Here is a 20,985-nt window from a genome sequence, read left to right on the forward strand (position 1 = left end):
ACGTGGGACCCTGGACCAGTGTTTCTCTGACCCAAACAACAACTGGTGGGAGAGGAATTCTTTGGTCATAAAAGTTCAGGCCACATTTGGTTAAATGCTAAGTGGAACAGGCTTCTATCATGCAGGCCCTAAAAGCTCTGGGATGCACAGTGGACTGTGAAACCTACCAAAGCTATGCAGTGGGCCTCACTGTCCAGGCACAGCCAACACCACCTGGTGTCAAGCTAAAGAGGGGGAAGCAGCGGCATCCACTGAGCCCTCACTGCCCCGGATCCCACTCCAAGGCCCCAGACCCTCTGGGCCAGGCAGCCAGGGCAGGGACAGTGGCTACGAGGCAGGTTGCATCCCAGCTCCTCCATTCAGCACCTGCATGACCCTGGACAAATCACCTCATCTTTCTGAGCACACTGTGTTGTCTATAAAGCAGGGGTGTCAGCTGCTGCCTTCAAGGGGTTGTTCATTTGCTCAGCGTTCACCACAAACATTTCCTCGCTGCCTACTGTGTGCCAGGCACCCATGAGGCATCAGGGACCCAGCGGGAGGACAACATGGCTCTGCCCTCCAGAGCACCCACACCGGGAGATGGACAGCAAACAGGTGACTGCACAATGCAGCATCAGGTCAGAGGAATGCTGGGAAGGGAGTGGTGCGGCCAGGGGCCCCTGTCCAGGCAAGGTCTCCCTGAGGATTTCAGTGGTATAAACGCTGGGGAGAGGATTTCAGGCAGAGGGAACATAAGAGACATCAGGTCTGGAGCAGCTGGCCTCCTTTGTTTGACAGTAAGAGGTGGCCCTGGACTTTCCTCCTTTGTTTGACAATAAGATGCAGCCCCAGCTGCATCTTCAGGGTCCGCAGTGTTACCTGGCCACACCACTTGCCTCTCTTGTCTCTGCCCAAACCTCTACCCAGGTTGTCCCGACCCACTGGTCATGGAGCAGCCGGTCACACATCCCCTTAGTAGGGAGGCAATTATATGCTAAGCCCTGGCCTGGGGCTGGGACACAACACACTTGAAACACATAGCCACCCCCACAGAGGCCTGGGGGAGGCCACCCATTTCATGGTCACCAGGATGGGCACCGTGCAGATATCACGCACACCTGTGTGTGAGAGCCCATGACAGGTCTGTAGACCCTCCTGGGGAACACAGGCCTTGGAGAATCTAGCTGCAGACAATGCCTGCCTGTGTTAGCAAAGATTTACCCCAGGCTCTATAAAGAAATGCACTTTTATGTATTACTTTCGAAGGCATGTTTGCTGCACTGTGACTAAAGCCCAGGCTCAGGGGCTGGGCCTGCGTCTCGCTCACAGGGGACCCAGTACCCAGTTTCCTCATCTGTAAAATGGAGGTAATGGCAGCCTGTGCCTTTTAGAACTATTGTGAGGGTCAAAGGAAACACCAACTGAAAAAGTTCCTGACTCAGTCAGTGAAATATGAGCTCAGAAAGGGGGCGGGGCTTATGGGCATGTAACTATGATTTGCACATATGTAAATGTAAAGTCTGCTAAATGGCTCAAGACAGGGTCCCTGAAGGCCACCCTCTGGCCATGGGTCTGGACTGTGTTGTCATGCTGGACTTCTACATTAGGGGTGCTTTACAGAGAGCATGCAGGGTCGGGGGTTCTCTTGGCAGAAGCAACAGAAACCTCGGGCCATCATCCAACGTACCTTCTTTGTCAGTGCTTTGGGGAGGGTTCCAAAATGGGGTTCGGCTGCTCTGTCCACCGGGTTGTTGATATCCGAAGGGACAGATTCTGTCCTCCGAAGCCTAGATACTGTGTAAAAGGGGGTGGAGGGAACATCAGCAGGGAACAGATCAAAATAAAGATTCACCCCCAATTCAGAAGGCAGAGGAGAGAAAAGGCAGAACACTCACTTGGAAGGAAGGATATTCTACAGGCGGGGGCTTCTTTTGTACACTTGTTATGACACTTCAACCTGGTGAAAAAGGCAGGGTCAGTGCACGGGGCCATACAGGGCTCCCGGGACACATGTGAGGCACACATCTATTTTTCTTCTCTAGAGAAAAGACCCTCCACCCATGTTCTGAAAGCTCCAGAGGAATCTGAACTTAAAAAAAAAGATGAATTACAAGAAGAATGTCTGTATCACCCAAGTATCCCAGGGATGCAGGGGCAGCCCCTCCTGCTACATTCCAGCACGGGCCATGTGGTCAGAGGGTCAGCAGGGCTGGGCCAGGAATGGAAAGAGCTAGGTTCTTGTTTAGGTCCTGACTGTTGCACGGTGTTTCGGGTTCTTACTGATCAACTGGGCTGACACTTGGGGCCCTACCAACCTTACATTACAACTGCAGAAGAGCACAGGGCTCAGGGATCACCATCCCCACATGAAAGGCATTACTTGAAAGGGAGCTGGAGAGCCCCAATTTAAAGCCAAATGGCCAGGAGCCACAGCAGACCAAGACTGATGAGAAAGCTCTGGCATCTCCCGGTGGTCAGAAGAGTCAACAGGAAAACACAATTTATCCAACCGACACGCATGAGACCCATCAGCTACAGTCTGTCGGGAACCCACATGCTTTTACACATACTAGCTCAGGTTCTTGGAGCAATACTGACAGACAAAGAGACTTGGAATCATCTTCCCAGATGTATACATGATAAAAATGGGGCCCAGGAAGGGCAAGGACCTTGCCCCAAGTCACAAAGCAATGCAGGGGCAACGTGGGAGGGAGCAAAGACTCCAGGTCCACCCTCTGTAAGGTGAGGGCAGCCAGACAGCAGGGGACAGACTGTGCTCCCACCACACTATTTCCCACCCTTGTCCTCCTCTCCTACCAGAAACCACAATGGTATGAAAAACGAAAGGTGGATTTGTAGTGAATCTACCTTCTTTCCTTCTCTAAGTACCATGAGCCATCTCTCCGTTTTTACCATTGCCTGTCCGTTTCCCATCCCTTATGGGCTAAAAAGTAAGGCAAATTTCCGAATGCCTTACAGTTTCCAGAACAGTCTTCTCATTCCTCTCTGCCTTTGTACAAGATGCTCCCTTGGCCTGGAATTCACTTCCTTCCTTGGTCTACCTGGCAAACTTCTATTCATCCTTCACAGCCCACCTCACATATTCCCTTCTTCTGGGACTGCCTTGCTTGATGCTTCTTTAATCTCTCTAGAGAGGGCTGATCACTCCTTGATGTGCTAAATGGGAATATAATACCGTGTTTCCCCGAAAATAAGACCTAGCGGGACCATCAGCTCTAAGGCATCTTTTGGAGCAAAAATTAATACAAGACCCGGTATAATATTATATAATATACTATATTATATTATACCTGGTCTTATGTTATTATAAAATAAGACCGGGTCTTATATTAATTTTTGCCTCAAAAGATGCATTAGAGCTGATGGTCTGGCTAGGTCTTATTTTGGGGAAAACACGGTAGGAGGTTTTATGGGAACCCTTTGAACTCTTGACTTGTCCTAAGGCCAAGAAGCAGTAGCAGGACTGTTACTAAACTTAAAGCAAGCTCCCTTCTCCCACCCACCTCACCCTCCGTTCATCACCTGCAATGTTTGCACTTCACTCCAAACATCATGTTTTTCTGGCACACGTGGCAGACCTGCGACAGCCAGGACTTGGTGGAGAACCTGCAGGGGGTGGACACACAAAACTGCTCACATGGGCCAGGAGACCAGGACCTGAACAAAGAAGGGCCCCCAAACAGCCCCCGGGAAACCGAGAGGCATGGTTCCAACCCAGAGTCCCAGGCACCCTCTTCCTGGGAGGGCAGGGACACCCAGGAACCACTGTCCCCGCTTTCCAACCACATTCAGATTTCCCAGCCACAAAATCATCATTGTCAAAATCCCAAAGTTGGTGTCACTGACTCCAGCTCTCTGGCAGGCAATTTTTGGCAACAGCAACCAAAATGACAAGTATGCAAACCTTCTGACCCAGCAATTCCCATCTTAGGAATTTATGCAACGGATACTCCCACGGGTGTCAACTGATGTATGGGCGAGGTTACGCCCTGCAGCAGTGTGTTTGTAGCAGAGAAAGACTGGAAATGACACTCTGGTTAGGTGTTGTCAGTGACGGACTACAGAAAGCATGGTCCATCCCTGCAACTGAGCACCACGCAGCTGGAAAATAAGGATGCTTTTTGTGCAAACATGGAATGATCTCCAAATCACACTGTCAGGGCACAGAGGTACAATGCCACATGATTCCATTTATATGAAGTTCAAGGACAAGAAACTCTGATCTATGATGACAGAAGTGAATAGTAACCTCTGCGTGGCAGCGCTAGCGACCGGGAAGAGCCAAAGATAACTTTCCGGGAGCTGGAACCCTCAGAATCTTCACTCGGGAGGTGTACAGGGGTGCAGACATATATAAAAATTCACTTGTGCACTTAGCTCTGTATAAATTATGCCTCGATTAAAAAAAAGGAAGTATAGAACAGTGTATATAATGTATGCAGTATTTGTATGAAAATAAAAAAAGGAAGCAGAAGAATCTACATATGTATTTGCTTGCATAAAAATATCTCTATACGGACACACAAGAAACTGCCAAGATCTGCCTACCGGGGAACTGAAGGACTGGGGACATGAGCCGGAGGGGACTTTTCTGTATAGATGCCCTGTTGTACCTCTTGAACTTTGAATATATGCATGTATTTCAATCCAAACCAAATCAAAATTAAAAAATTAAAAAAACAAGATAGACTGGAAGGAAGGGGGGGGGGAGGTTGAGTGGGCATATCTTCCAGAGAAAAAGCCCCAGACTATTCCATAGGGTGCTGAGGCCTAAGGACAGAAAGAACTCACATTTTTGGAGGAAAGGATTTTTAAAAGCATAGTACGTCACAGTAACAGCAGAATGAATAGCAACAGTATTTGAGAAGTAGCTTGTAATGCATCTACAAGCATTAGCTCATTGGATTCTTGTAATCACCCCTGGGAGTTAGGCAGGTCCAGGATTCTTAGTACACAGGCAAGGAAGCCAGCTCAGAGAGGTTAGGCGACTTTCCTGAGCTCACACAGTTGGGATGCTTGCTGTGCAGCAGGAGCCAGACCCCAGGTCTCTGAACTGAGAGCTGCGTGGCTTCTCTGTATGAGACCACTGGAGCAGAGTGGAAGGCAAAGAGCATGGCTCCGGGGTTTCACCCTGCCAGGTTGGAATCCTACTGACTACTGGCTGTGGGATGCCTCGCAGCCTTCCGCAAACAGGGCCGACGGACACTCACCGCTCAGTGACTTGGGGAAGATCACACATGTGCCAAATGCTGTGTGATTGTGTAGTGCCTGGAATGCAGGGGAGGTGTAAAAATGCTACTGTCTCCACCCAGCCAAGATGAGAGCTCCTGGGGTCTGGGACGAAGGCACCCACCTCCCTGGAGGGAGTGCATTTTAAGGTGTCCCAATCCTGCCTCCCTGGGACTCATACTCGCTGGGCTTTAACCCTCTCTCATGTCAACACCAGGGGGAAGGGGAGCAGTTCAGTGGTATCCGAGATGCCCTCCACAAGGAAATCCTGAAAGTAGGTTGAAATGATGGGTCACGAGAAAGGGCAGGTGTGGTAGTGAGGTGGGTGGGGGTGGGGTAAAAGCCTTCAGGGACCAGGGAACGGTCACGGGACAGTTTTTTCCCCCATGATTAGACCAAAAACCTTATACCTTCTTGCTGAGACAGGCCTGGATCATGGTTTTAAAAACCAAGAGGGTGTGACTGTGACGTCACCTAACCAAGGCCAGAGCCTGAGCGGGGTGGGCTGGGGCAACCCGGCAAAAGTAGGTAAGAGGGGTGCTGCTGCTTTGCTTGGAGAGCAGCCTCTGGAACAAGCTGCCCCAGGCGGAAGGAAGCAGCAGTCTGGGAAGGACTTGGGGGCAAGCTGTTGCAGCCTCAAACCAAGTGAAACCAAGTACAGCCGAGACAAACGTGAAACGGACGACCTGCTGATCCTGTGTCCCTTGGCTGACGCTGGCCTCTCTCAGGCGAGGGCCACGGGTTAAGCACCAAGTGCTCCCCACTGCGGGACATGTGAAGCTGGGATGCACATCACCCCTTTTTCTCCTCATCACAGGACTCGAATAAAGTTCCTTTTGCAAAGGAAGAAACTGAGGCTTGGAGAGGTTACTGCTGACAGGCATGCAGCTCATGGGGGAGAAGAGTTCCCCATGTGAAAGGTCTTACTCTCAGCAGCTATCTCTAGGCCCTGGGAAGATCGCACTGGCACCTTGGGTATGGCTGAGGAAGGCCCTCGGACCTCCACTCAGGGCCTAACTGGGGTACTGGGACGCTTGCTCTCCCCGGCGGTCTCAGGTACACCCCAGCCCTGACATGGCTTCAAACAGAGGTGCCCTAGTGCCAGCCTGTCTTCCTAGCACTGTCTTCCTAGCAGTGCGACCTCAGGCAAATTACTCCACCCCCCCAGGGTGAGAATTCCAAGCTGGCCTCCCAAACAGGCTGAAGTGCAGCTCACACTCCAGGCCCTGGCTAGATGCAAAACTCTTGCCACGCATGCCCTGTTGTGTTCACAACAGCACAGGCACCCAAGGCGCTGTCCTGCTGATTGTCTGGGTGACCAGACGCCAGCCAGACCTGTTGCTTGTAGCACATACCAGCTGCATGAGCGCTGAGGCCAACCCCCTGGATAGTCCACATCGTGGGCCCACATCAGCCCACACCAACACGTATGAGCGCCCGTCACGGCAAGTTGTTGGAAATCCAGATCCCCAATCTCAGGGATAGGGCTCGGGAGTCTGGAGTTTCAAACAAGCTCCATGGGTTCTGATGAGTGGCCAGTGGTAGGACCCACACAACATCAAGCTGGGTTCAGAAGAAGCTGTCGGCTCCTCCTCCAAGAGACTGTGACCCTGTTTCTCCTGGAACCTGTGTTTTCCCTCAGCAGACTGAGGAAGACAGCCAAGGAGGCACAGAGGAGGCCCCAGCAAGTCCCTATGGCTGCAGGTTACAGACAGGGACTCCACGTAGGTGCAGTGCTGTGTCCACAGAGGTGACAGAGACAGATCAGAGGCAAAGAGCACTGAGAAACAGGGATTAGGACAGACCCCACTACGACGACTAGTGACCCTCAGTGAGGGCTGCGGCACGTGTGGGTCCCAGCCCAGCTGTGCCCCCTCCTGACCCCACCTGGCCGGGCCTACCTGTGTGTCACCGAGAGCCCGATGTCCCTCCGTACCATCTGCGGGGATCCGTGTGGGAGATCTGCAGGGGAAGAGGCCAGGTCAGGCCAGCTGAGGAAGGCCTGTGGGCACAGCTTGTGCCGTGACCTTCTTTTTCAGAGCTCACAGGCCAGATAGGCACAGAGACTTACTGGACGGCAGAGAAATGTACCTTAACCGGCATCTATCCACAGGGACGGGACAGGCTAGACCTACGGGGCAGCATGGCTACCCTCATGCTTGGCCTGCTCCTGTAATGAGTGCTACTGCCTGGCTTCAGCAGACAGTTCAGAAACTGTCCCTGTGTGGTTTCTAGTAACGGTGGAAGGCAGGCTTAAGAGGCAGAAGGCAAAGCAAAGGTGAGGGTAGAGTTCTCCACCCCCCACCCCCACCTCTTGCACTCTCTCATGGATGAACCCACAGATCACCAGTTTGTGAGGGGTTAATTCTGGACACTTCTTGTTAAGTGGGTGGAAGTTGTCCAACCCGTGGCAGAAGGTTTGAGGCTGGTTAGCCATGTAGTGCATCCAGCACCTTGAGAATTTTGCTGAGAGTGATCACTGCAAGTCTTGCCAGGTGGAGTGAGGACAAGGTGAGGCTTTACCACGCTCCCTCGTGGGCCAGTCCCACTTGCACTCCGTCTGAGCCTTTGGGGAAGTCACACTTTGGAGATGTCCCTTCTGCCTAGAGGGCGCCCTAGCTCTCCCTCTCCTAGTCCCGGGTTTCCCCCAAAAGAGCAGGCATCGCGTCGGCAGTGGAGGAACGTCTGGTAGCAATCCCTCCATCCACTGGCAGCCCACACATCCAGTTCTCTCCCTCCCCTCCTCTGCCTGTGCAGCCCCTTCTCCCCACCCCGCTTCTGCCCACGCTCAGCACTGCCTCCCTCCTCCCAGGGGTTCTCAACTAAGCCCATGGATGGGCTCCAGGAGATCTGGGAACCCTCTGGACTGGGTAAGCAGAATGTTGTGTGCTTTTCCCTGGAAATGGGGTCTGGACTTTTATCCAATTATCACAGACCTGTGACCCAGAAAGGTCAGGAACATAGTGCTTGAGGGATCTGTGGCTGTCTCGTGTCCTCTGCGTCAGCAGCACCCCCCACATCCCCAGAAGCCCACTGCACCCTTCCTGGGACATGAGTGCTGGCACACCACTGGTGCTCAGTAAGTGCGAGTTCACTTAGGGACAAGTACCACATACCCAACCACAAGGAACAGGGCAGGTTGGAGGTACTGACTCCTCCTCCACACCAAGGAGAGCTTGATCAGGACCAAAAGGCCCTTTGCGGCCCCGCTGATGACTGGGAACCCACAATCATACCACCTGCAGCTCTCTGGTACGTGTGCCATGGGGCTGACTTGTTCCAACTCCCTCCTGGGGCCCACCCCACCCCAGTCAGCAGCCAAACCCATCAAAGCACTTGCGTCTAAAAGGGGTTAGGCTGCCACCCCAAGAGAATCAGACTGTGGAAAAATGAGAGTTCCGCCATCTGTCTCTGAGCACAGTCTGTAACTGAGTTGTTGTTTGCCACAGGCATCGCAGAGGAGGGAGGTGAGAGCCCATGAGCCAGGATATCACTGTCTCTGATTAGACAAAATACTGGCCCCGAAGGCCTCGTTCTGCCTTCCTGGCAAGCTGGGAAAGCAGCCTCACTGGGATGGCCCCTCATTATCACAGCAACTGGGAAGACGACAGGGCAACTGTCCTAGGGAGGAGGTGCTGGATTCTCCTCGGCTCTGTGAGGGCCCTGGAGTTTCCTCCTGTGCCCTGGGGAGAGGGAAGTGCAGCCTCCCTCCTTCCTCACCCTGGGGGTCCTTTCAGCAGTCACTGATCTTCTCTTATCTCTAAGACCCAATCGACAGCCTCATCATTCTACTTAGCCAGCTCAGGATAGATCGAAAATAAACTGCTATTTTGCTCAGGCAGACAGCAGACGTCTCTGCATTTCCACTGAGACAAGTAAAAGCATACTCCACAGGCACGCTGTTTCTCTTCGCTTAGACTCCGGAGAGAGAAGCCCCACAGCGTAGCCACATACAAGAACCTCCAGAGGTGGAGGGGTCGAAAAGGTGGTCAGGCCGTCCGAGCTTCCTCCTTCCCTCCCAAGGGGGCATTCGCCCCTCCAATCTCTGAGGGCCTCATTCAGAGCAGAGCTGCATTCCTGCCTCCAGGGATGTCCCTCTTCTGAAGAGAAGGGTCCCAAGAAGTCGGCTGGCATCGGTGGATGGCTAATGTCCACTACACCTCCTGGGAGTGTGGCGTTCCCACAGCAGCCCAACAGGTAAACCCTCCCTGCCAGAGGTCACCTATAGGGAGGGCAAGGTGCAAAGAGCGCCCACTATGGGGGACTGCCCACGAACTGTGACATTCCCAAGGTCTCTGCTTCACAAAGAGATGCTGCCGGCTGGGCTGAGGCCACCTTGTCATCTGAAGGCCACCTGTCCTAGAACTATTTCCTGAGGCAGTTCCCAGCACCTCTGCTTTTGGACTATGGAATGGCCGAGTGGACTAAGAGAGGGTCAAAGAAATCCACCCCCGATGGAGACAGCAACACAAACACGGCTCTTGGGTGGCAGAAGGGACGAAATTGAATCACTCTTACCAAACCTAGAAAAGACAAAACAGAGAGAAAACAGGATTAAGTCACCATACTGGCTCAGTGTGTTCCCCAGAATATCACCCCTATGGGAGGGAGCAGACCAAGTGCTGGGATGAGGACTTTGAGCCCCTAGGGCGCGGGGCCAGGCTGGCTGAGTGTCTGTGGGGACATTTCCTCAATGGGAAGGGCTAAGAGTGCCGTCCCTGCCGCCTCAACCCCCACTGCCGAGAGAGCACTGTGCACTTTAATACATTCGCTTATCTGAACCTCGCCAACCACCCAGCAGCAATTACAGTACTCTCCATTTCACAGGGGAAGAAACACAGGCTCAGTCTCCCAAGGTCACATGTGCGTTAGTGGGAAACCCAACCCAGAGCCCCGGGAAGAGGGGTACTCAGGGTCCAGGCAGGAGAAGGGCTCAGTCTGCCACAGAGGAAGTGGTTGGGGCAGGAGGGCAGGGAGAACAGTTGTGAGACCAGAAAGGTGGCCCCCACACAGGATCAGAAGGGGACAAGCCTTGAGCAGCATCTCTCTGGGGCTGCCGCTGCTGCAGGGATAACGAAAGCTGGGAAATGCAGGCCACTCAGTCTGCCCTCAAGGCTCACTGAGGGCAGCCCGATGGCCTGAGCGTCCATGGCACTGCTAGTTCTGGTGGCTCTGTGGGGACCCGATGCAGAATCCCAGGGTCTGAGGCCCAGCTCACCAGCCATGGGATCTGCCCAAGGCTCTATTCTCTGCCGGGAGCCAGGATGAGACCAGAGCCCTCCTAACACTCTTCTCAGGAGAAAATGAGACACAGACGCATTGGGTTTTGCCCACTGGGGTGCCCTCTGATTCACATGCCCATGTGTCCACATGGTAGTTATCACTGCTCTCTGAGACAAAAGGATCCAGAGGGGCAAGAAGGCTGCAGTCCCTTGGGGTGTGGGGTGGGGAGGGGGAGGGAGCACCCAGGCCCCAGAAGAACAGCATGATCGAGGGTGGCAGACTACATCACAGCATGTATTTCTCTCTTTGGGTGACATACTCAAAACCATTAGAGCTGTCCAGGATCCATCCCATAAGGGACCTAAGATGGCCTGTACTGGGGTGGGGGGCAACAAGCCCACCCAACCAGAAAAGGGGTGCCCATTTTGCGACAGAAGCCAGATGCCCCATCTCTCAGAAGTACAAGAAGGTAAGAGTCTCCCAAAGAAAACGCCCTCCTTCCCCTCTGCCCTGCTCATAAGGGAATATGACAAGGGCAATTTTTGTAATAGCAAAAATGACAATGACCTCAACGTCCATCAAGAGGGGAGGAATTAAACTGTACGATAACATGATAAGAATATGTTAAAAAGATGAGGTAGTTTGAATAATTATAACTATATACAAAACTGATAACTTGGTTGGCTCCAGAAAAGGGAAATGGTGACTGAAGAAAAATGGTGGGGATGAATTTTGTACTACGTGCCCCTGTAAAGATGAACTACATAAGCTACAAAGCTTTTGCATTTTGGACCATGTGACTGTTACTAATGATTTAAAATAATTTTTAAAAAATAAATAAAAGAGTAACACATTTCTAGCATGTGCTGGCATGAAGTTCTCAGAGGTACCAAGGTAAGTTGAAAAAAATGGGTTATAGAATGGAGTTCATGGTTTTTTGATAATCATTAGAGGTCTTAGCCAGATAGTCTAGTTCTTCCTTTCTGGGTACATGGGGGAGTTACATTTCTTCGTTCCTTTGTTTGGGTAGCACCATGAATGGTGATTAGAAGTTTCAGGAAAGAATGTTTAACTGCTATTGTGTAACATCTAAAATTCTTTTTTTCCTCTGCCACAGTGGAATGTTCCAGACAGTGGCTGTACCATCAGCCTGGGGTCTGGAATGAGGTTGACCCATGATGGACAGGCAGCATTAGCAAGATAATAAATCTTTGTTGTTTTAAGACCCAGAGATCTGGGGGATATTTGTCACTGCAGCATAACCCAGTCTCTCCTTACTGATACATGGCATCATTTCACGTGTGAGTGTGTGTGTGTGTCTGTGTGTGTGTGTGTGTGTGTGTGTGTGCATGTACACACATACAAAAAAATCTAGTGGATCTACCCCAATCTATTAAGGTAGTTTCGGGAGTGCACTGAGTACCTGTCCCTTTTATCATGTATACTTCTATATTAATTGATTCTACGTCCTTTTTTAAATGGAGTCTATGTTCCCTTTACAATGAGAAAACTATAGTCAAAACTTTCAGTGGACAGCAAATTTAGCATCTGCCTGGCAGGAGCACTTACCGCATTGGGGAGACCTCGTCGATGCGGTTCCCCAGCTGAGACTCGTGGGACTTGCTCCGGGTGAGTGTGGGGAAGCTGGGCAGCAGCTGAAAGACCTTGCGGCTGGGTGGGGGCGGCGTCCGTGGCGGCTTCAGCTTGGTGTGCCGTCGCAGCTGGGGCGTCGTTGGAGGGGTGATGAAGCTATGCAGGGCACGGGGGGTCAGCCGGCCACTGGCATGCAGGGGCATATAGGTGTCCGTGAGACCCTCGTTGGGGCCAGGGGTTAAGGAGTCCGAGGTGGGCAGTGCTGATACGGAGACAGAGCGTGGGCCCTGGGCACTGCTGCCCATTCTGCCCAGCTGGGAGCCCCCCGTGGGCCAGGGCTGGCTGGCTGGTGAGAGGCTGTCTGTGGAAAGCCCTGAGCCACTTTCCCGCCGGGCATCCAATGAATTCCAGCCTGAGTCCTCTTTGTGCTCCCCTCCTGTGGGCCGAGAAATTGAATCATAGATGGCTGGGGCTAGAAGGATTAACAGCGGATGCAGCCAGGGCCCAGAGAGGTTACACACTTGTCCAAAGTTGCACAGTTCCTTAGTGGAAGGCTTCCACTATCAGCCTTTATCTGGCACACACATAATCTCCCACCTTATCTAACTGACCCTGAGGTCACCAGTGTGGACACTGCTGTCCCTGTTTTACAGAGAGAAAAATGGGGTCCAGAGAGGGAATGGATTATGCAGGGTTCTTGCTGGAAGGTCTGAGGGGAGCAAGCTGGCAAAGCCACCCCAAACGTGGGTGACCTCAGAAGGGGGAAGTGGTTAGGAAAGAGAAGCTGGAGTGTGTAAAGAGATAACTCCATTTTGAGAAAATTCAAATGTCAGGAAAAAGGGTTGCACCAACCTTGCAATAGGAAATTACCCTTGGAGTTTGCTAGCCAAGAAATCCAGCTACAAAGGGATCAGTGGCCACTTCCTTCTGAGAGGAGCCTGTGAGTGACTGGGTACCCCCACAGCGACCCTCTGCCTGAGGCCCCTAAGCATTTTGAGTCTCTGTAGGGCTCTAAGTCAGTAGCACAGTCTGTCCATTCATTCAAGCATATGCTGGATGCTGGGTATCAAGGCATGAAAAAGACACATCCACTGATCCTGAGAGTCCAATGAGGGTAACAGGCACTCAGCACAGTGAGCTGTGCTGACACAAAAATGCATGGGGACTGGGGGAGCCCTGAGTAGGAGGACCCTAAATAGCCTGGGAGGTCAGGGGTCTTCCCAGAGGAGGTGGTACCTGGGCTGAGCCTGCTAGGGAAGAGATGGAGCAGGTATACCGGGCAGAGGGAACAGCACGTGGAAAGGTAGGGAACACATGGCACTTTCCCGTAATTACGAAGTTCCGTGTGCCTTGAGAGGTCAGGACAAGCCAGAGAGGCGTGAGACATGAAGCTGGAGGGTCAGCCCCCCTGGTGCCAGCTCAGGAGGGGCCTTGGATATCTGTCTTGCTAAGAACTTTAGGTTTGACCTTATAGGAGATGGGGAGATACTGAAGGGGTGGGGGCAGAGAGAAAGGACCCTATCTGGAGACCCTGATGTTGGAAAGAAGACACCGCCCTCCTCATATTTATCAATGAATGAGAAGTATAGGAAATGACAAAATGATCTTCTGCCCAGAAACCATTCCACTTTGCGCTTTGTATCCCTTCTCCTTTCATCCTGCCAGCACGCAAGGTCACTGAGGTTCAGAGAGGCCACGTACACTGCTGAGGTCATACAGCTAAGCCAGTGGTGGGATGGGAACTGAGCCTGTGGTCCCAACCACCGCACTGGCCTCCTCCCACGAGGCTGTCAGTTCTGAATAACCTATAATGGCACAGCCTTGTGAGGTAATAAGCTCTCTGTCATCAGAGGTGGTCAAGCCAGGCCCACATAGCCATTTATCAGGGATGGTGGAGACAGATTAGCCTTCACAGTTCTTAGGGTTTCTTTGTACATTTCATCCCCTCCTCAAATGCCCTTCCTCCTACTTCACTGCATGGTGACTTTCTATTCATGAATCAACTTGGCAGAATGAATTAGTCTGTGTGTTCCTTGTGCTTGCTTGCTCCTTTGGAACTGCAGCCATGACTTACACTTGAACTTGTATATTGGCCGATAGGAGGTACTGACACATTTCTTGTTCAGGGGATGAGAGAATGAGCTCCACGAATCCATGGGCAAGTCTGCCACCAAAGGAAACAAGACCCAAATTCTTCAAATTGCCTGTTCAATGGCCACTGCTTTGAGCCAGCTCAGGGATGACAAGTGGGTCTTGATGTGCATATCAACAACAGTCAATAGATAATGACTCTGGAGTCACTCAGTAGGAAGAGATCAGGGATTGATTAGTGATGTCTGCTATGGATGAAGGACAGAAAGTATCAGCTGGCATGACAGTAAATATCAGCTGGCATGACAGTCCCCTGTTTACCAGCCACTGGCACAGAGAACCATCTTTTACTCACCTTTCTTAAGACCAGAGACCACAAGGGAAATGACTTCAATATTTTCCATCACGTGACAGCTTAATACTGAAAAGAATACTTAATATGCACCAGGCTCTGTTCTAAGCACTTGACCTTAAATAATTTCATCCTCACAACCACCCTATGTGAGGTATTGTTATTATTTCCATTTTACAGATGAGGAAACTGAGGCACAGTGGCATTAAATAACTGACCCAGGTCCCACGGCCTCTAAGTGGCTGAGTAGAGTACTGGGCCCAGGCAGTCTAATTCCATAGTCCATTTTTACCATAACTAGGCTGCTCTAACCAAGCCCTGCTGGGTGCAATGAAGATGCCTGCATGATCCGAGAGACAGGGCAATCACCGGTACCCACCCAGTCCCAGCACGTGCCCTTGAAGTGTGGCACCACTGGGCAGGCCCATGTGGGTGAGATGTGGCAAGGACCCTCTTGGGGATGAGGAGGAACCACACGCTGAGACTGAATGAGAGGAGAACCGGGAAAAGACCCTTTCCCCAAGGGCCTCCTTTGGGGCACAATGGAAAAAGCACCCCCTGGGGAAGAAACCTGAGTTCTAAACCCAGCTCTGCCACGTGCCAGGAGAGGCACCCCAAGCAGCTTTCCCCATGCCTCCAGTGCTCTAGCTACAAAAGGAGCTCACCACCACCTCTTAACAGGGTGTTGCCACATGTATGTCAAACACCTGGCTTAATAAATTAGTGCTTAATAAGTTAGTGATCTCCCTATCTTGGCATCCAGCGGCCTTCCTAACATAAATGGGTCACCACCACTTGATAGCTGGCTCCTCCACAAATGTTTAGGCCTACAGACGGTCTCTGCCACCAATGGCTGTGTGTCCTTGGCTAAGTCACTTCTCCTCGCTGGGCTCAGTCTCCTCCTCTGTAAAGTATGGGGAAGAGAATTCTGACCGCATCTTGGTCATGTTTATTTCCTGGCACCTGCCAGGAGGCCTGGTGTGTTGAGGTTTTCTGAACTGAGTGAAGCTCTTCACATCGGATCTGTGTTCAGAGGAGGACTTGGTACAATGAGACCAGGGAAGACTTTAAGCCCAAGCCTCTCTGGGAAAAAAAAATCAAGCAGAATGTAAACGTCTGTGCTTTCCTTAAGCCCCAGGCAGTGGGAGATAAGACAGGTGGTTCAGATAATTAAAAACCAGGGCTAATTCCACTCCTGAGGCTCATTTCAAAGCCTTATCAGTGTGGCTGGTAGTGGGAGTGTTAAGTCAGGGCATTTGAAGCCGTTTCCAAGGCAAGATTTAGAAAGCCTGCAAATAATTCCCTAGGAACACATCATAATGCCAGGATGACACCCTTTGCCTGGGGCGGCCATAGACACAGTCAGGGCTGAAACGCCCTACAATTTCTCGAATCCTGCTTGGCTCAGGCTGAGCCCAAATCAGCGTGTGCCTTCTGAGCACACAGCCTAGCCAGCTGATAGGGGCAGAAGGTGGGGAGACGGCTGAGGGTGAGCTAGGGTGGAAAGGGGGGATGGAATGCAGGAAGCTGTTGGAGAGTTCACAGAGGCCAACAAATATTCTCCAAAGAGGGGAAATTTACACAGGGTCCCGCCCAGCAGACCAGCCTGGGATTTCTAACAATGGCTAACGCTTCCCTGTGCTCATACTGGCCAGATCAGTCCAAATCTGAGCCCTCTGACTCAGGGAGAGCCTCTGTCTCAGGCGAGGCCCATCACACACTTCCTGAATGTCTGCCCTGGCCTTTCCAAGCTGCCCCAGAAACCCTGGGCCACACCTGTCACACCCCATCATCCACCTCAGCAAAGGCTGTGCCCCCCAGCATCAGGCCAGGCCGGTGAGAAGGCTGAGACCAGGAGAGAAGGCTGGTGTCAAGGCTGAGGTGGCGGGAGAAGGAGCCGGTGGGGCTGGCCTCGGTGCCGGGGAGGCAGGCCCTACCTACCCAGGCCTGTCACCTTCCGCAGGCAGGTGAGGGCGTACTGCAGGCGGCCACACTCCTCCACACTCGCCCCACAGCGTCGCAGCGTCTCCTTCACCTTCGCCTCATTCATGTCCAGCAGGGCATCCAGTGTGAGCTCTCGGAGGATCTCCTGAGAAGGCACAGAGGGGACAGGCAGAGAGAGCTGGTGAGCACGCAGGAGGCTCCAGCGCCCTCTTCATTCTCTCCCTGGCCAGGGCGGGCCTCCCGGTTGAGTGGCAGGGGCCAGCTGCTGGTGGGCCGGCCTCTGACCCGAAGCCACCACTTGTCTGAGGACTCAGAAGGCCAGCTCTCGCCCCCACCCCGTGCGCCCAGAGACAGCAGCTGAAGTAGAGCCGCCTAAGCTTCAGGCTGGGGGGTGGGGGACAAGGAAGAAAAATATCAGAAAGGTTTTGATCAGGGCATGTTGCCCTTCTTGTTTCTTTTCATTCCTCTGCCCAGAAAAATGATGAATCATGACAACTTTCTAGAATGACAAGTACTTGAGATAAAGACGACCCTTTACAGTTTTGTGGCACTGTATTTGAATCATTCGAGATAGATTTCAAATAAAACTGGTTTAGTGAGAGAAGGATTACAAAGAATTAACCCTCACCAAGCATTGTATGGGCCCTTACCACCTTACCTTAGTTAATTCTCAGTCGAAACCTTTCAAGGGTTCAAAGTAGCACAGAGAAAGTGAGAGACTCAAAGCATGAAAAGGACTCCACTGCAGACTTGAAAGGTGGACAGGCCACCTGAGAAGGAATGTGGGTGGCCTCTAGGAGAGACAGTGGCCCCCAGCAGACCAGCAAGGAAAAGGGAGGCTCCACGACTACCAGGAACTAGATTCTGCCAATCACCTGAATGCACTTGAACACGACTTCTTCCCAAAGCTTCCAGGTAAAAGGCCAGCCTGGCTGACTCCTCAGCTTTGGCCTGGTGAGATCCTAAGGAGGGAAGCTAACTGAGCCTGCCTGGCCTCCTCCATTCAGTCTTCCACCTACAGAACTGTAAGCTAATAAACAGGGGATGTTTTAAGCTGCTAAGTTTGTGGTGATTGGTTACACAGCAACAGAAAAACGAATACAAAGTGTGAGTATTTGAATCAAGACCTAGCTGACTTCAAAGCGCGTGGTCTTTTCTCTCATCAAGGAGGGAAGAAACACCTCTAGCTCTGATGGCTTTGAACCACATGTGATACCAAGCCTGGAGCAGACATACAGCACAATGGAACATGTCCCTGGCCTCAAGTGGCTTGCGGGGTGACTGACATGAAAACAAGTCATTGTACTGCAAAATAACATATGGCTTAGCACAGAGAAAGCTCAAAGAGCTACGTGACCAGTGGTAAGACCTGTTTTTTTCCCTCTTTGGCCCCACCCTTTCTATATTTTTCAGATTTTCTATAACAGGCAAGACCAGACACCCCATATCAGATGATTCATATAAAGCTCAAAGTTCTTGAGAATCTAAGTTGATTTTCATCTATTTTAGAAAGCTGGGTCTAATTTTATTTTAAAAGAACGTTTTTGTCAGTCAGTCCGTTGCCATAAATCTTAGACTCAAGTGTCAAAACTGAACCTGATGAAGATACTGGCTGTGAGTCAGTGGGGCAATGGTTTGGGGGCTTTGTAATACCTGGGGGTGGGGGCCACAGCTGAAGCCCGGCATGTGGCCCCTGGAGGCTGGTCACGTCCCTCCCCTCCCACCTTTGTGTCTTGTCTGTATTGTCTCAGTCTCCAGAGTTGAGGACAAGAATCCTGTAACTCTTCAGAATGACTCACACCCACAATTAGAAATAAGCACCAAATGCACCAAGAAGCAGCCCATCATCATTGGTTGGACAAAAATCCTTCCAGGAGATAAAACTAAAGCGTCACAGGAAACCGATGATAAGAACAGCACAGAGAAGGGGCCGATTAGATAATGGTCCCAAGGCAGAAGCTTTTGTTCATCAGTGTGTCTTCCTTTATTGCCCTAAGTAACACTCCATCGAAATGGAGTTTTGACATCTTTCCCCCTCATTTTACTATGAAAAGCAAGTTGGCAACATTGTCAGGGCAAGAACAAATGGAGTGACGTTGACCTTTACCCAGCTTCACAAAACAACCCTCCACCTATCCCTGGAGTGGCCTCAGTTCTTACCCACACTCCTACATTGCATTTCCCAAGACTGTGATGACTCAGCAGGTTTCCAACCAGCTTAGAAACCCAATCCCCAATCTAACTACAATCTACAATGCAGTAGGGATTGCTTTTCTTTCTTTATATTTCTCTCCTCCCCACCCACACCAATTTCAGTGTCTCAAACATCATAACTACATTTATTATTACAAACTACTTGCCAGTACAATACGTCCAGTGCTTTGCGTACTATCTCTACTCAAAACAATTCAGCAAGGAGGGGCAGGCAGTTAAGCCCATTTTACTGAGGGTCAGAGACCTTCTGCAAGGCGATTTGGCAGCGTTAGAGCTGAAACGCAAATGTGCGGGCCCCTAAAGCACCTTCGGTTATTCCTGTTGTCTGTCCGTCAGTAGCCTGGCAAAGCCTGAGGACGCAGCAGCTACCTTTTGGGCGAAATTATTTTTTCAAAGTAAGTTAAAGGAATTAATTTCTACCTGCTTTCTGAAAACAACAACAAAACCCCCCAAAAACTATACTGCAAAGTGGGAATTCTTTGGCAAGTAAAGTAACGCCCTAAAAAAGAGAAAGAATATGTTCAAATCCATTCCCTTAAAAAAAATGAATGAAAACAAGCAGGCATTCCCTTACAGTTTCAAATCAGCTGCAAAGTTTTTCCCACTCCTCTGAGGCTTCAGAGATCACTGCACCCCACGGAGTTAAGGGACCAGGGGCTGCCTTCCCTTCCCTCTTTTGCCCCCTCTTTATGCTCTGATTCAAACCAAGGACGGACAAAACACAAAACAAAATTGGGGGGCAGGGGAACGGGACAGAAGTGCCTATCAAGAGTCCCACTAAAATGCAACGGCCCCAGCCTCTCTAAGGACACGCATGGCTTCCTGGGGTGTGAACTCTGCCTGTCCATCAATGAAAGGAGAGTGCTTAGCATACCATCACCACCACGATTTCTGACTGTTTCTTCTCTTCCCTAATCCCTCTTCCCTGCAGGGTTGGATCACTGAATTCGGCAGAGGGACCACTCTGTTCTCTCTAAAAACTGCAGTCAGTGAAGCTATCCACCAGTCAGCTGGTTTACCTCATAGAGTGGGGGTCTCAAATATAGCCTCAGGGCTAGGCCTTGGGAAGAAATGAGATCAGTGGGGCGAGGCCCCCTTGATCTATCTTTGGATGGAGATACAAGAACTAGAAATACTTCTCTTGTCTCTTTACTAAATAACAAGAAACCTGACAGCAGCGAGGGCGATGGCCTCACTGTGTTGGGGTACGAGGGGAGGCTATGGGAGAGGCGCCAGAAATTTTATTTTAAAATGGCTGATTTTTACATGGTGGCAGCTAATGCAAATCTGTGCAGACCAAACAATTGTATCCATGGTCACACAGAGTCCCCAGACCTTCTCATGGAGACCCTGTGTGAAGAATCTGACACATTCCAAAGATCTGTCTGATCAGCAACTTCTAAAGCTTTATCTCTGTAAGCAAATGGGGAGGGATGGCAGCTCAGCAGCAAGTGCCCTGGGCAGCATATCCTGGAGTGGCCAGGCCTCCGTGAGGCGCCCGACGTGGCTCTGGGGCCCCACCATGGAAACAAAGTGCTCAGCCCTCCAACTCCTACAAGTGACTTCGGACCGGAAGTCAATTCAATCAAGAGAGGAGAGTGCATGAGGCAAGCATGCTGGAGTCAGGGGAACCAGTATGTGAAGAAATCACGTGCCCCTAGCTATCGCCTGGGCCTGCGGCTAGACAACAGGCAGGCTGCCCTAGTGGCTGTGCAGGCCTCTGGAGTGACCCTGCTATCTCCTCCTATCACAACTCAAGCAATGCCCCCTAAGCAACCTGGCACCCCCAAACCTCACACACAGATGTGACTCGCCCACCCATGGTGATAGGCACTGCCAAGTCTGAATTAGGAAGTTATTTCGGACCAGAGTAGTTCGTGTACAAATGTTCTGGGTAATCTCAATGGAAAGCAAATTAGGGAATCAGTTTAACCACCTGCTGAAGGTGAATTCACAGGCCTGCTGACAACCTGGCAAGTGGAGCCGCTCTGAGAGCCTGTCAGGTCTAAGAGGCCCCACGACCCCAGGAGGGCCTCCCACCTGCTTGCAGACTCATGGATGGAAGATGCCAAGTTGTCTCAAAGCCAAGGGCATCCCCTGGAGTTCTGGGGAAGGGATAAAGGCAGAGTCCATAGGCTTTGAGGAGAACCATTGCCCACCCACTTCAGCTTCTGTCTAAAGAAGAAAATATGGACTTGAAACCAAGAAGGGAGGAGGACATGGATATTCAGCCCGTTGTGGGGGTTCCCCTGGGTCCTACGAGTGTCAGGTGAACATGGGGGCACAGAAGTAGGGCAGTGAGAACATGGGACAGGAAAAGAGTTCCAGAGAACACT

The 20,985-nt window shown here is 51.3% G+C and overlaps 1 protein-coding gene across 11 annotated transcripts in view; it reads right to left on the reverse strand.

Annotated features, from left to right (window-relative positions):
* KSR1 (kinase suppressor of ras 1) overlaps nt 1-20,985 on the reverse strand; it is a 145,049-nt gene that overhangs the window by 29,103 nt on the left and 94,961 nt on the right. For 8 of the 11 annotated variants that reach the window (XM_088802053.1, XM_074320247.2, XM_074320245.2 and 5 more), the window contains 5 exons: nt 16,433-16,580; nt 7,134-7,194; nt 3,526-3,609; nt 1,878-1,939; nt 1,670-1,776 (listed from right to left, as the gene is read on the reverse strand). In XM_088802053.1, the coding sequence (XP_088658179.1) occupies nt 1,670-1,776; nt 1,878-1,939; nt 3,526-3,609; nt 7,134-7,194; nt 16,433-16,580 (462 nt within the window). Of the gene's footprint in view, nt 1-1,669; nt 1,777-1,877; nt 1,940-3,525; nt 3,610-7,133; nt 7,195-9,750; nt 9,765-12,021; nt 12,485-16,432; nt 16,581-20,985 lie in introns of all 11 variants that reach the window. The other 3 variants (XM_019731391.3, XM_019731390.3, XM_088802057.1) reach the window with 2 other exon arrangements.

The sequence above is a fragment of the Rhinolophus sinicus genome, chromosome 12 (assembly GCF_057876585.1).
Source record: "Rhinolophus sinicus isolate RSI-liver-muscle chromosome 12, RSI-T2T, whole genome shotgun sequence".
Classification (NCBI taxonomy): Eukaryota; Metazoa; Chordata; class Mammalia; order Chiroptera; family Rhinolophidae; genus Rhinolophus; species Rhinolophus sinicus.